This window comes from Syngnathus typhle, linkage group LG5 (genome assembly GCF_033458585.1).
Source record: "Syngnathus typhle isolate RoL2023-S1 ecotype Sweden linkage group LG5, RoL_Styp_1.0, whole genome shotgun sequence".
In the NCBI taxonomy this organism is placed as follows: domain Eukaryota; kingdom Metazoa; phylum Chordata; class Actinopteri; order Syngnathiformes; family Syngnathidae; genus Syngnathus; species Syngnathus typhle.
The window spans coordinates 20,450,570-20,462,083 of record NC_083742.1 but is presented as its reverse complement, the minus strand read 5'-3'; the positions used below and the strand labels follow the sequence as shown (position 1 = coordinate 20,462,083).

The 11,514-nt window shown below is 46.2% G+C and overlaps 3 protein-coding genes across 3 annotated transcripts; 2 read left to right on the top strand and 1 right to left on the bottom strand.

Annotated features, from left to right (window-relative positions):
* Positions 1-1,682: 1,682 nt before the first annotated feature.
* Positions 1,683-2,840, top strand: LOC133154061 (G-protein coupled receptor 15-like). The gene is made up of 3 exons (XM_061278447.1): positions 1,683-2,207; positions 2,414-2,757; positions 2,816-2,840. The coding sequence occupies exons 1-3, from the start codon at positions 1,683-1,685 to the stop codon at positions 2,838-2,840; spliced, it is 894 nt and encodes a 297-aa protein (XP_061134431.1).
* Positions 2,841-3,075: 235 nt separating this feature from the next.
* Positions 3,076-5,431, bottom strand: il12b2 (interleukin 12B 2). Its single transcript, XM_061278445.1, has 6 exons — positions 5,359-5,431; positions 4,821-5,069; positions 4,623-4,725; positions 4,350-4,540; positions 4,087-4,235; positions 3,076-3,975 (listed from the first exon to the last, which is right to left on the bottom strand). The coding sequence occupies exons 1-6, from the start codon at positions 5,429-5,431 to the stop codon at positions 3,853-3,855; spliced, it is 888 nt and encodes a 295-aa protein (XP_061134429.1). The 3' UTR covers positions 3,076-3,852.
* Positions 5,432-7,464: 2,033 nt separating this feature from the next.
* utp15 (UTP15 small subunit processome component) lies at positions 7,465-10,991 on the top strand. Its single transcript, XM_061279452.1, has 12 exons — positions 7,465-7,645; positions 8,012-8,147; positions 8,262-8,354; positions 8,431-8,615; positions 8,692-8,870; positions 8,989-9,114; positions 9,251-9,386; positions 9,472-9,556; positions 9,651-9,806; positions 9,968-10,072; positions 10,142-10,275; positions 10,366-10,991. The coding sequence occupies exons 2-12, from the start codon at positions 8,058-8,060 to the stop codon at positions 10,664-10,666; spliced, it is 1,590 nt and encodes a 529-aa protein (XP_061135436.1). The 5' UTR covers positions 7,465-7,645; positions 8,012-8,057; the 3' UTR covers positions 10,667-10,991.
* The last annotated feature ends 523 nt before the right edge of the window (positions 10,992-11,514 follow it).

The window sequence follows — 11,514 nt, the reverse complement described above, 5'->3', positions numbered from 1 at the left end:
CCCCGCCCCGCCCCCCTCGCTCACTGGCAGCGCTACCTGCAAAACGCAAAGATGGGAGGAGGATGCCCCCACACTCGAGTCGTTTATCGGGCCAAATGCGATCCCAAACAAATGTCACCAAAGTAAGGTGAACTGGAAGTCCGTTTCCCTCCTTTTCTGATTTGCCCGGTTTAATTGGCACCTTTTATTGCTTGGCATGAGGAAGCCACATTTATTTATTTATTTATTTATTTATTTATTTATTTATTTATTTATTTATTTATTTATTTATTTATTTATTTATTTATTTATTCATTCATTCATTCATTCATTCATTCATTCATTCATTCCAACCGAATGTTTTGAACATGACTCTTTTGAAAGCCGCCTTCCTTATCAATAGAATGAGGCGAAACGTGCAACATAAGCATTTTGTGACTTTCCACTTTCTGGGTGATACTTGTGACCGACCTCAGACGAGTGAGAGCTAAATCCAGCAGAATTGTTGGAATGGGGGTCACAAAGTGGGCACCAGATGTGCGGAAAGGGCCTTGCTTATTTATGGGCTCCTCCCCCCCGCCCCCGCCCCCGCCCCCCACTTACTTCCAAGTGTGTCAAACAAACCCTTGTGAAAAGCACCAATTGCAAGCGTATCGTGGCTGCTCTTTATTCGACAAAATTGCTTAAGCAAAGTCACGTGGAACATAGACGACACCTGATGACGTGTTCAAATGGAATCATCATTTCAGATCAACGTACGTTTCTCTGGTCGGTCGCGGCTGGATGGCGTTGTGCCAAAGCACTCTACTGACATCTGTTGGTCGCTAAAGGAAGTGCCGCTGCTGACCTGCCAAGTTCAACTCGTGCTTACCGTCAATGCATTCATGTATCAAAATGAGCCCTTCAGATTGATATATATTTTTCCGATACTTAATGTTGATCATTGACCGAGGCCACTTATTTCTTGTCAGCCCTTCAAAGTGGTTTTGAGAGTTCCTGCTGCCATCTTGTGGTTTCATTCAGCGCGTGCGTTTGCGCGTTTGGGCTGCACTCGTGCCTCCTTGCTGTATACTGGTGGAAGGTATGGATGGAAAAAGCACTTGGAATCGGAAAATACACACAGTACAACCAAATATCTGCCTCGTTCTTGATGAATAGCTACGTGCTACGTGGACCTACTACGCTTCTGTCATTCAATGTTGCTCATGATGCTGGGTGGCACTTGAACATCCAAGAGTTGTCCATGTTTGAGCGTGCCAAACAAAGAATTGGACTTGGGTAAATCCCAGCCTCGGTTCAACATGGAGGTGACTAACGACACTCGGGACGTGATGTGAAAAATGGCAAAGATTGTCAAACATCCCCCGATCTTCAACTCCCAAGAGGAGTTTGCGTTTGAAGAGCTATTCAAACTTGGGCTTGGGGTATGGAAATAGTTGCAAGGGAAATCGACTTTGACGCCCCTGCTCACAGAATGACGTTGAGAGGAGACAACAAGCACCGCTGGAGACACAATCGCAGGTCCCCGAGAGACTCGGTTGGAAGGCCTCCTCATCACATAGGATTACTTGCGCTTGACTTCACCCAAAAACAAGAAAAGGCACCGTCTGTTCCAAATGCCCCCTGGAGGTCGGTCAGCATTTTGCCTTTAAAAGGGGCGGCGCTAGAAGCTCCGACGTGCTCTAGTGTCGGGCGGCGAGAGGATGCCCCTGAACCGCACCATCCCTCTGTCAGTCGCTTTGGACTCTGTGGGTGACTACTTGGTGTTCATCTTCCACATCGTGTTTGCCACCAGCGCGGTCTCGGTGGCCGGCTCGGTGGTCGTGGGCATCGCTTCCAGCCGCTGGCTGCGCGTCCAGAACCGCTTCGTTTTCATGCTCAACACCAGCGTCAGCGACACGCTGACGGGCCTCTCCGTCTACTACTTGGGCCTGTTTGACGTCCAGGAGGGCTACCCGTCCCGGAACGGAACCTTCTACATCCTCCCCTCCTTCCTCGGCGTCAACGTGTTGACCTTCTTGTTTGCTCAGTTTGACCGCTACCTGGCCGTCTGTCACCCGTTCTTCTACGAGCGCTACATCAGCCGCTCGCTCGTGATCGGCGTGTGCGTCTTCTGCTGGATCTACACCTACTCCATCCTCACCGTGCAGAACATGGTGCCCATTTCCAAGGCGGCCCAGATCAACGCCTTCGGGGTCATGACGCTGCAGATCATCGTGTTGGTCAAGGTCAGATTTGGGAAAAGCAAAAGTGCGGGCGGATGCTTCGGTCGGGTAGAAGTCGCGATTTGCTCGATCGCTTTTATCTCAAAGGAAAAGGGAAGCGTAGACCTTGCGGCGGCGCCGGCGTTTGAATCTTTTGGGCTTTTCCATGCTTTTATTGTGCAAAGTAGCTCCGGTCGCATTGGTCTTGCTACTTGCTCCCACCGCCGAAGGTGCTGATGACGGTCAAGTTGTACACCATCGCCCGCAACCACCTGTCCCGGGAGCCGCCCAGCGCCGAGCGGGACAACAAGAGGGAGTCGCTGCGCATCATCGTTTTCGTGGTCATCTGCTTTCTGGCCCTCTGGTGCCCCTCGTTCGTCAACATCATCGTCCGGCAGCTCACCCGGACCGGGGTCCGCTTCCGCAACGAGGCCACCAACCTGTTTGCCATCATGGCGCGCCTCAACGCGCTGGTCACCCCGGCGCTCTACATTTGGGGGAGCCCGGCCCTGAGGGGAGCCGTGTGGAGGATCGTCTGGAGGCGGGTGTGCCCGTGCCCCGGGCGGAGGGCCAGGTGAGGCCTCAAACATTTCAAAGTGATTTTCACCTTCAGTGTCTTTCTGTTTCAGGAGAATCGATTTCACTTCAAAGGTGTGAGCCCCCCCAAAAAGGAGCAGGATCTCTACGACGGTGCTGCGCTACGCTTTTTTTTTTTTCTTCTTTTAATAATAGTGGGCTACTCAATATTTCTGGACCAACGGCAGGCACTCTTGTCTATTCCCGTAAGCGCATTCAATTTGGCTCATTCCAATTGCTGGTTGTTTGAGTTGGTCAAGAAGTTGACAATGCTAAACATGGTTTATGCATATTCTTTATTTTAATGAGGGTTCGCTGAGGTCATCTCCAAGTGGTGTCGTTAACCAAATGATTTCATAGCAAGAGGTGTTTTGACAATGTTTCAATTGAAAAAGCTTCATGTATCTCCAACTCATCTGTGGAGGGAGTCAAATATACATTGCTGTCTTCTTGGCTTTACAACGCTTCCGTTTTCCTCCTTGGACCTGAGTTGATGAAACAAAAATACAACACCAAAACTGACATTTTGAAATAACGCGTGAGTGCCTGGGCTGGGCGCGAGTTGTGGGTGACAGCAGCTTTTGGCGACTGTTCCTATTTTGGATTTTGAAAATGTTTCCGGATCAGTAAAGGACTACAAGTGCATAAGCCTCCTTGCCCACGTTTAACAAGTGACAAATTTGTAATCAAGCTTCACTCACATGATGGTGTATGTGATGCTCAAATTTTGGATCACATTGCAATAAATAAATAAATAAATAAATAAACAAATAAATAAATAAACCACTTCAAAAATATATCAATATAAATACATAGAAATCAAGCAAGCAACAGCCGGTATACTTGTTGTGGCACTTGTAAGTCGACGATGAAGCCCTTGACTTCAAATGATGCAGAAGAAAAGGGAGAAAGTGAGCAAAAGACTCATTTAAGGAACTGAAGGAGCAGCAGGTTGCTTGCTTTAAAATAAAAAAAACAATGATGAATAGATAGTTTGGTGTCAGAGTGTCAGCGTGGAATGTTCCGTGAAAGGCCTCACTGACTTTCGAACATATGTATGTTGCAAGAGATGGAAAGGCAGCAGACGCTGTGGTCAGCAGGTTACATTTGTCCATTCAGTCCACTGGCTCCAGGCTGACTGCACCAGCTCGTCCCGGGAGCGAACCCGCAACCTGCTGATCTTCTTGGGTACCGAGGAGAGCGACGAGCGTCCCTTCTGAAATAAGCCAGGCAAAGGTGACAGAAGTTAGTGAAGAGAAACATTCCAGAGCACTTAATAACCCCAAAAATGGGCTTTGTGGAAGAAGTCCTTCCACGCGTGTTGCACCTTTCCGTCATCTTTGTGCTCGTATTCCACCTCGTGCTCCAGGCCGAAGAAACTGTGAGGGGTGGACCAGCTGGATGGAGGACGGACGGTCACGCTTAAGCCGTGATCCACTTCTTGACATTGAACAATTTCAGGACTGTCTGGTTGAACTGGGCAAAACACAAGTGGCAAGTTCCCATTCAGCATCTTTTTTGCTTTTATTACACACTAGCTTGCAAGCTAGCTTGCTAGCTATCAAACAAACTTAATGTACAATGACTCACTGATATCTCTGAGATAAAATGTCTTGGTCCTCCTGAGGAGGGAGTTGTTTTCGAGGGCTTCGGCCGTGAGTTCCAGCCTGGTGCTCTCCTCGGAGTAGGGTGAGAGAGAGTGGCGCAGCTCAAAGTGGAGTCGGCCATCTTGTTGCTCAACCGTGCTTTTGACCCAGCTGCACGAGTCGCCTCCTTCACGGCTGTGGCGAGAAAGCAAAAAGAAACAAATTACGTTTGTTTGTTGGTTGGTTGGTTGGTTGGTTGGTCTGTTTGTTTGCTTACCAATGCGGGTCCAGTCCGAGGCGTACAACTTTGTACTTATTGTCGAGCCAGGTGCAGCTAAAAGCGCAGTTGTAGGACTTGGCGCGGCAGGTGAGGAAAGAATCTGTAAAAGAAATGATTAAAAAATAAATAGGTAAAAGCCCATACGTCTAAAATAGGAGTGGATTTTCGAACAGCGCCAGACAAGGATCATCTCACCGAGCTCCCCCTCCTCCTCGGCCTCCAGCAGGAGATGAACGGACGCGCTCTCCCCTCCGCTCCAGCAAGTGTACTCTCCCAGCAAGGGCCTGCCTACCTCCTTGACCAGTAGATTGGCTCCAGCCCTCTGCACCTCATCTTGGTAATCTTCATCCAGGTCGTTACCTTTAAACGTCCATGTGACTTCGTCTCCATCGATTGCTGCACCGCACGGCAACGTGACCGAGGCGTTTATCTTTGCCGTCACAACTGCATGGACAGAAGAAAAGGAATTTGAGGAAGATGATCATGAACCTTTCATTCTGTGGCAAAGATGATAAAAGCATAAGGAATCAAATACTTGGGTTAAAAAAAAAAAAAGCAATGTTGTTGTTTGTTTTTTGGCAAACACATCATGAATACTTGGCAGTCGTTTGAGAAGAAAATAAAATGAAGCATTTTAATGGATGCCGAAAAATCCACCTTAATACAGTAACTTCTAACAGCAGAAATACACAAAGAAAGGACAAAAGTACTTCAAATGTCAAAAGATACGTACATGACTTGGGGAAGTAATTGAGTCCATTCACTCCCATAAGGCTGATGAGCAGAAGCCCAAATATCCGCCGCATTGATATCTGAGGGATCAGAGGACAAATGTTAGCAATTCGATCGACGCATATAGTATTTGCATGATTTCTGGAAACACCACAATCAAAAGAGTCATTCCAAACAAGCATCCAATGGCCTTCACTTACCATTCTGGTGAAAATAAATGAAGAAGAAGAAGAAAAGTGCAGTTGCTGCTGCTGCTGCTGCTGCTGATCGATCATACACACCGAATGAGCGCAAAGACTCATTTTTATACTCTTGAACATGAACCAGCATCAGCAACATTTTTGCATCCCTGTGTGGGAGTAACAGATCGAAACTGAGGGACGGAATGTAGTAAGACAAAGCATCACTCGCTTGACGGTGCACTTCTACAAGTATGACGAAGGAGAACAAGCGGGGTGATGTGGAATCGGATAAGAAGTGGGTGGGTGGGGGGTGGGGGGGGGGATGCCCTTGATTGAGATACAGCTAAATGCACCATGAAGGGTCTTTTTTAAATCTCTTTTAGAGGCAGGCCTTCCCACAAAACATAATATAAACTGCGTATGTGCTGTATGGAAATAATGATTGGGCATAAATACAATCAAATAACCATATCTAGTAATATATTCACGAATAAGCACCGATTTATTAGTAACTAACTCATCAATAAGTGTAGGTCTAGGATGAAAATCTTGACCCAACATGCTTAGGCAAATCCTCAACTCACTTTTAGACCCGTGTGATAAAATAGCACTCAGAAATTTTGAATAGAAGAAGAATTTCACCCAATCACACAGTGACGCCAGTGATGTGACATTTAAGTGGCTTCGAGGAATTTCCATTCTTATAACTCACTCAGTGGGCAAGAGCAATTTGCTGGCAAATGACATATTAAGACTTCCTCATGCACGCAACAACTTCCTGCGGTTTGGCGTTGTGAACAGCGACTCGCGTTTCTTGCTGGGCTGGCTGCGCTCGTCGTTTTCAGTCACGGTGAGATGGGAGGGTCACTAGCATACCTTGACATTTATTCCTGTAACGTGCATTGTAAATCAAAGGTATAGCATACATATTTGTCAATGGTCGTTCAAATGTGGTTCATGTCATGCAAGGGGCATAAAGTGACATAATTGTCTGCTAGCAGTATTTTTCATTTGAATCCTATTGCTGAGATGTGTTGTCACTCGGCAAGCAGCCATTTTCACTTTTACTTTAAACTGGAGGCCAAGCCAAGTCATTTTGCAGAGGGAACTGCATATTTATTTTTCAATGGATATTACAAAGTGGCGTCCTTTAAATATGCGCGTTTGGGTTGAGTTGACGTTTTCCTCTTTGTGGTTTCGTGATCTTCAACTTGATTGTGAAGGTCAAAATCGTTTTTTTTTTCTTCCTTCCTTCCGCGCAACGAAACTTCCACTTTGAATCTGATTAAACGATGAGTGTCAATCAACGTATTTTCTTATTCGTCACCGTCCGCCACGGTTTCCCCCGGTTGATGACAACATATGTACTTTGTGCTGCCTTTGTAAATCACGTTGGATTCTTCTCAAATCTTCGGCCCTTAATTGACGTCTTTTCTTCTCAACGCGTTTCTTGCGACCCTGTTGACTATATGCAACAAAAGGTGTATCTTGGCTATTTCAAGAGTGCTGCATCCCTTTGAAAGACTTGACGGGACTTTTCAGAGTCCGTTAAATCTCTTTTTTTCCCCATGTTGCCTGAGGAAAAGACGCTGCCTGATTACATGATCATTGATATCGGGTGTTGACCTCCTTAGGCCGCAGCCTAAGTGACACAAATAAAATTCACTTGATGTGCTTCAAAGCAATAAACATTCCACTTTTGCCCAATAATTGTGCAAACAGTCAAAGTCATAAGTCGACTCGCACAGCCGACAGAAGGTCGGGAGCCAGAAACCGGAAGTGACGACGCAAAAAGGTTCCTTCAGGAGGAAATAAGATCATTGAGAAGGTTGTTTTAGTTTTTGATCACCTAAAATAAGTGTGTATATTATACTAAAATATTGTTAAATACATGTAAATAGTCAGTCATCAAAAAGGTCCATTTGTAATATTGGGTGAACAAAGAAGCGGAAGTGCTTACAGGAACCGTCATGGCCGCGTCCACGGCAGCTTGCGGCAACGTGATCAATCGTTTCAATGCCTAACTTTTGGTTCCTCCACGAAAAGTACTTTAACATCCTCTACTTTTAAAAGATTTAAGGACCTGCCGAACTTGTGTTTTAAAAGGTAAGACAAGCCAGACGGTAGTTTTGTAGCGAATCTAAACGTGCTACTAGTCTGCTAACTTGAATCTGCTTTTACGCGCATGTTGGCTTACGTACGTACGTTTGTTTTTAAATCTATTTTGCCATGCGAATTTCAAGGGACCTATTCCTTATTTTAACACATTTTGTTCATCAAACCTAAATGAATTAAATCGGCGGTGCCGTACAGCCCTGCCGCGTTATTAGAAGAATGGAAGAAATACGGTACATTACTGTGCAGCAAGATAGAACCAAAGGTTTCGTAGCCACTTTATTTGGTCGTTTGAATGTTTTGGATCATTTTCGTATGACTGTCAAGTGTTTCTTCGTCATTTTAAAATATGCCCAGGGATAAAGAGTATTTTGTGACCAACCACCCACACACGTGTGCAGAAATGGCTTTATTTAAACCGACCAAAATTCCAGTTTATCCTAAACTTGGAGAGAAAGTCACCCAGGACACACTCTACTGGAAAAACTACAAGGTGAGTGTGTCTCTTGCTCTGTTAAATGGACATGGGTAATGGAATGACGATGCTCCGTAGTCATGTCTATTTGATTGTCAGTTGTGACGCGTCGCTATATTTTTCCTCCAACAGGCTCCAATCCAGATCAAACAATTTGGATCGGTCACAAACATCGACTTCTCTCCTGTGGCCCCGCATAACGTTGCTGTGACAGCATTTACACGAGTATGAAGTCTTGTTTTCCAAAATGTTATAGCGTGTTAAATAGACTGTGTTCATATGTTTTTATTCACCCTTTTAGATCCACATTTATGGCCCGTTCTCCCAGGAGCCAGTGAAGACATTTGCCCGATTTAAGGACACGGCATATTGCGGGAGGTTCCGTTCTGACGGTCAACTCCTCGTGGCCGGATGTGAGAATTCGCTGGTGCAGCTGTTTGATGTCGGCGGCAAGGTGGCGCTCAGGCAATTCAGAGGCCATACAAAGTAGGAAATGGACTCGTTTCAAATTGCCCCGGTCTGGGTAAGGAGGAATTCTCTGACACCGTATAAATCCGCTCAGGGCCGTCCACGTGACAGACTTCACCTCGGACCAGTACCGTATCGTCACCGGCTCGGACGATTACACCTGCCGACTTTGGGACCTTCCGAATGTGCAAGAGCTCACCTGCTACCAAGAACACACCGACTACATCCGCTGCGGCGTCACCAGCAAACTCAACAGAGATCTCTTCATTACGGGTGATGGAATTGGAGCAAAGCGGCAGCTTTTGCAGCACCATGAAGTGCAACGGGTGACCTTACTTTTTTCTTCTTTCTTTTTTCTTTTCTGCTATCTTTCTTTCTTTCTTTCTTCCAGGGTCGTATGACCACACGGTCAAAGTGTTTGATGCCAGAGTTCAAAAGTCTGCAATGACTATGGATCACGGCCAGCCAGTGGAAAGTGTGCTCCTGTACCCTTCCGAGGGCCTCCTCGTCTCAGCGGGTACGTAAGCGTTGGTGTGTTTTTGTCCAAATCAATAATGAGAGCTGAGCTGTTTTCATTCATTTCATACTTTTTTGCCATGAAAGAAAAAAAGCCCATCGTGAACGCAACTCTATCACCACACTGCTCTTTCCAGGGGGACGCTACGTGAAGGTGTGGGATCTACTGAAAGGTGGCCAGCCACTGGTGTCACTGAGGAACCATCACAAAACAGTCACCTGTGTGTGCCTGGGGAGCGGCGGCCAAAGGTTGCTGTCGGCCTCCCTGGACAGGTACGTCAAATGCGACGCACCAATGAATACTTTGAAGCCTGTCGTCCTTTTCCCGTTCCCAATCTTTTATTTGTCATCTATTCAGACACGTGAAGGTGTACAACACGACCAACTACAAAGTGGTGCACAACTTTGACTACGCCACCTCCATTCTCAGTTTGGCTTTGGCTGTAAGGAAATGAAGTGTCGCTACTTTGTAGAACTCGGCAACGTGAACGTACCGCACCGGTAATCTCGACGCGGCTTTTCTTTTTGCTTTCGCAGCCAGACGACGGGACCATTGCCGTGGGTATGACCAACGGCGTCCTAAGCATCAAACACAGGAAACACACAGAGGAGCCGACTGAACTGTCAGCTCAACGCAGGCGGCGACCGTCATATCGTGTCTTTGTAAAAGGGAAGAATTACATCCCTCAACAAGTAAGCGTCATCTTGGGCATTTTGTGAGTAAATGCTTTGAAAATGATGAAATGGTTTGAAATGAAATCGTTTGAAACGAAATGATGAAATGATGAAAATGTTCATTGCGCTCGACGTGGGCTTGCTACCGACCACTAAGTCGGGTCTCTCATTTTTCCCAGGGTGATTACCTCGTCACTAAGCCCGCCGTGATCCAGCATCTGGCGAAATATGACAAAGAGCTGAGGAAATTCAATGTTTCCAAGGCTCTGGATGCAGCTCTGGAGGTATTCTCAAGGCAATGCCCTTTAAGTCTATATTGGATTCAAAAATGACTGAAAGCGGCAACTTTGCAGGTGGGGACGAGACACAGGAAGCCGGAAGTTGCAGTTGCCGTTATGAAGGAGTTGGATCTAAGAGGGACGTTGAAAAACGCTTTAGCGGGACGGGACGAGCGGGACGTCAATCGGCTACTCACTTTCTTAATCGGGTGAGACTCGATCGATCACGCCCTGCGTTGGCTAAACCGTCACAAAATGGTCAATGAGCAACGCTCTCCTCTTTCCTTCATCTTCTCCAGGCATATGCTCGACACCAGGTTCAGCCCCGTCCTCGTCGTGGTGGCCGAGATGATCCTGGACATCTATCAGTCGGTCATCGGACAATCGGCCATCGTGGACCGGCAGCTTTTGCGTCTCCAGGACCTGCTGGAGAAAGAAACGGACTTCCAGCACGAACTCCTGGAAGTGCTGGGTATGTTGGACACCGTCTTTGCTTCCCATCTCCCGAGGAAGGAGGTGCCATGCCCGGGTATCGACATATCCAACGGCCTGGTGGAGGGAAAGGCAAGCAGCTCACAAGCTCAGCCTAAGGCCACCTGATGTACTCTCAGATGGAGCACAACACAACACAACACAACACAACACAACACAACACAACACAACACAACACAACACAACACAACAGATTGTATTTAAACAGCCCCAACTTGCCTCAGAAGACACACACTCATGGACTCATCTGATCATATCAGTTTGGTTCATGTTTCAGGATCCCCTTTCAATAATCACATTCAATAAATGGTGTGAAAGTATTTTAGCTATACTTGTTAATGAATCGGTGTGCATTTGCCAATGGCTGGATGATGTTTTGATATTTTATAAATTGACCAATGTTTATTAAGACCTGAATAAACTTTTAGCTCACTCCTACTTACCATCTGTGAAATGCAAAAACGACATCAGGTTTTTGTAAATGGTTGAAACGGAGATAAATCAAATGATGACTGCGTTCTGTAATCCGTTTGGGAATTCTTTTGTAACCCTTCTCCTGACTGATATCTTGGAACAATGAGGCCATGGAAATGCTTTGTGGCCCATGGAAAAGCCAACTAGAATGTCTGCACTTGATTTGGGGAAAATACGTACGTACGAGGTGTGTGCTGTGCTGAGCACCGGTTTGCATGTCGATTAGGAGCACCTGAAATAGAAAGCGCCACCTTGGCTTTGTCACCAAGTGTCAAAAATTCAAACCACACAAAAGTCAAATGAATAGCAGGGAAACTAGATTGATTGATCTACATTTGAATCCCCTTCTTTGTTATGAGGCATTCTTAGGTCCAACGAAAGATGCTTGATGAATGGAATGATTGCGCAACATATTAGCACAGCCTTTTATCGTGAGATTTCACAAAGATAGATACATTTCGTGACTCATCTTTCCCTGCAGT

Coding starts and splice junctions, on each gene's coding strand:
- il12b2 (XM_061278445.1), bottom strand. CDS start 5,431: ATGCGGCGGATATTTGGGCTTCTGCTCATCAGCCTTATGGGAGTGAAT. Junction 4,726..4,820: donor CGAGGAGGAGGGGGAGCTCG/GTGAGATGATCC, acceptor TTTCTTTTACAG/ATTCTTTCCTCACCTGCCGC. Junction 4,541..4,622: donor CTCGGACTGGACCCGCATTG/GTAAGCAAACAA, acceptor TTCTCGCCACAG/CCGTGAAGGAGGCGACTCGT.
- LOC133154061 (XM_061278447.1), top strand. CDS start 1,683: ATGCCCCTGAACCGCACCATCCCTCTGTCAGTCGCTTTGGACTCTGTG. Junction 2,208..2,413: donor AGATCATCGTGTTGGTCAAG/GTCAGATTTGGG, acceptor CCACCGCCGAAG/GTGCTGATGACGGTCAAGTT. Junction 2,758..2,815: donor TGCCCCGGGCGGAGGGCCAG/GTGAGGCCTCAA, acceptor CTGTTTCAGGAG/AATCGATTTCACTTCAAAGG.
- utp15 (XM_061279452.1), top strand. CDS start 8,058: ATGGCTTTATTTAAACCGACCAAAATTCCAGTTTATCCTAAACTTGGA. Junction 8,871..8,988: donor CAGAGATCTCTTCATTACGG/GTGATGGAATTG, acceptor TCTTTCTTCCAG/GGTCGTATGACCACACGGTC. Junction 9,115..9,250: donor GGGCCTCCTCGTCTCAGCGG/GTACGTAAGCGT, acceptor TGCTCTTTCCAG/GGGGACGCTACGTGAAGGTG.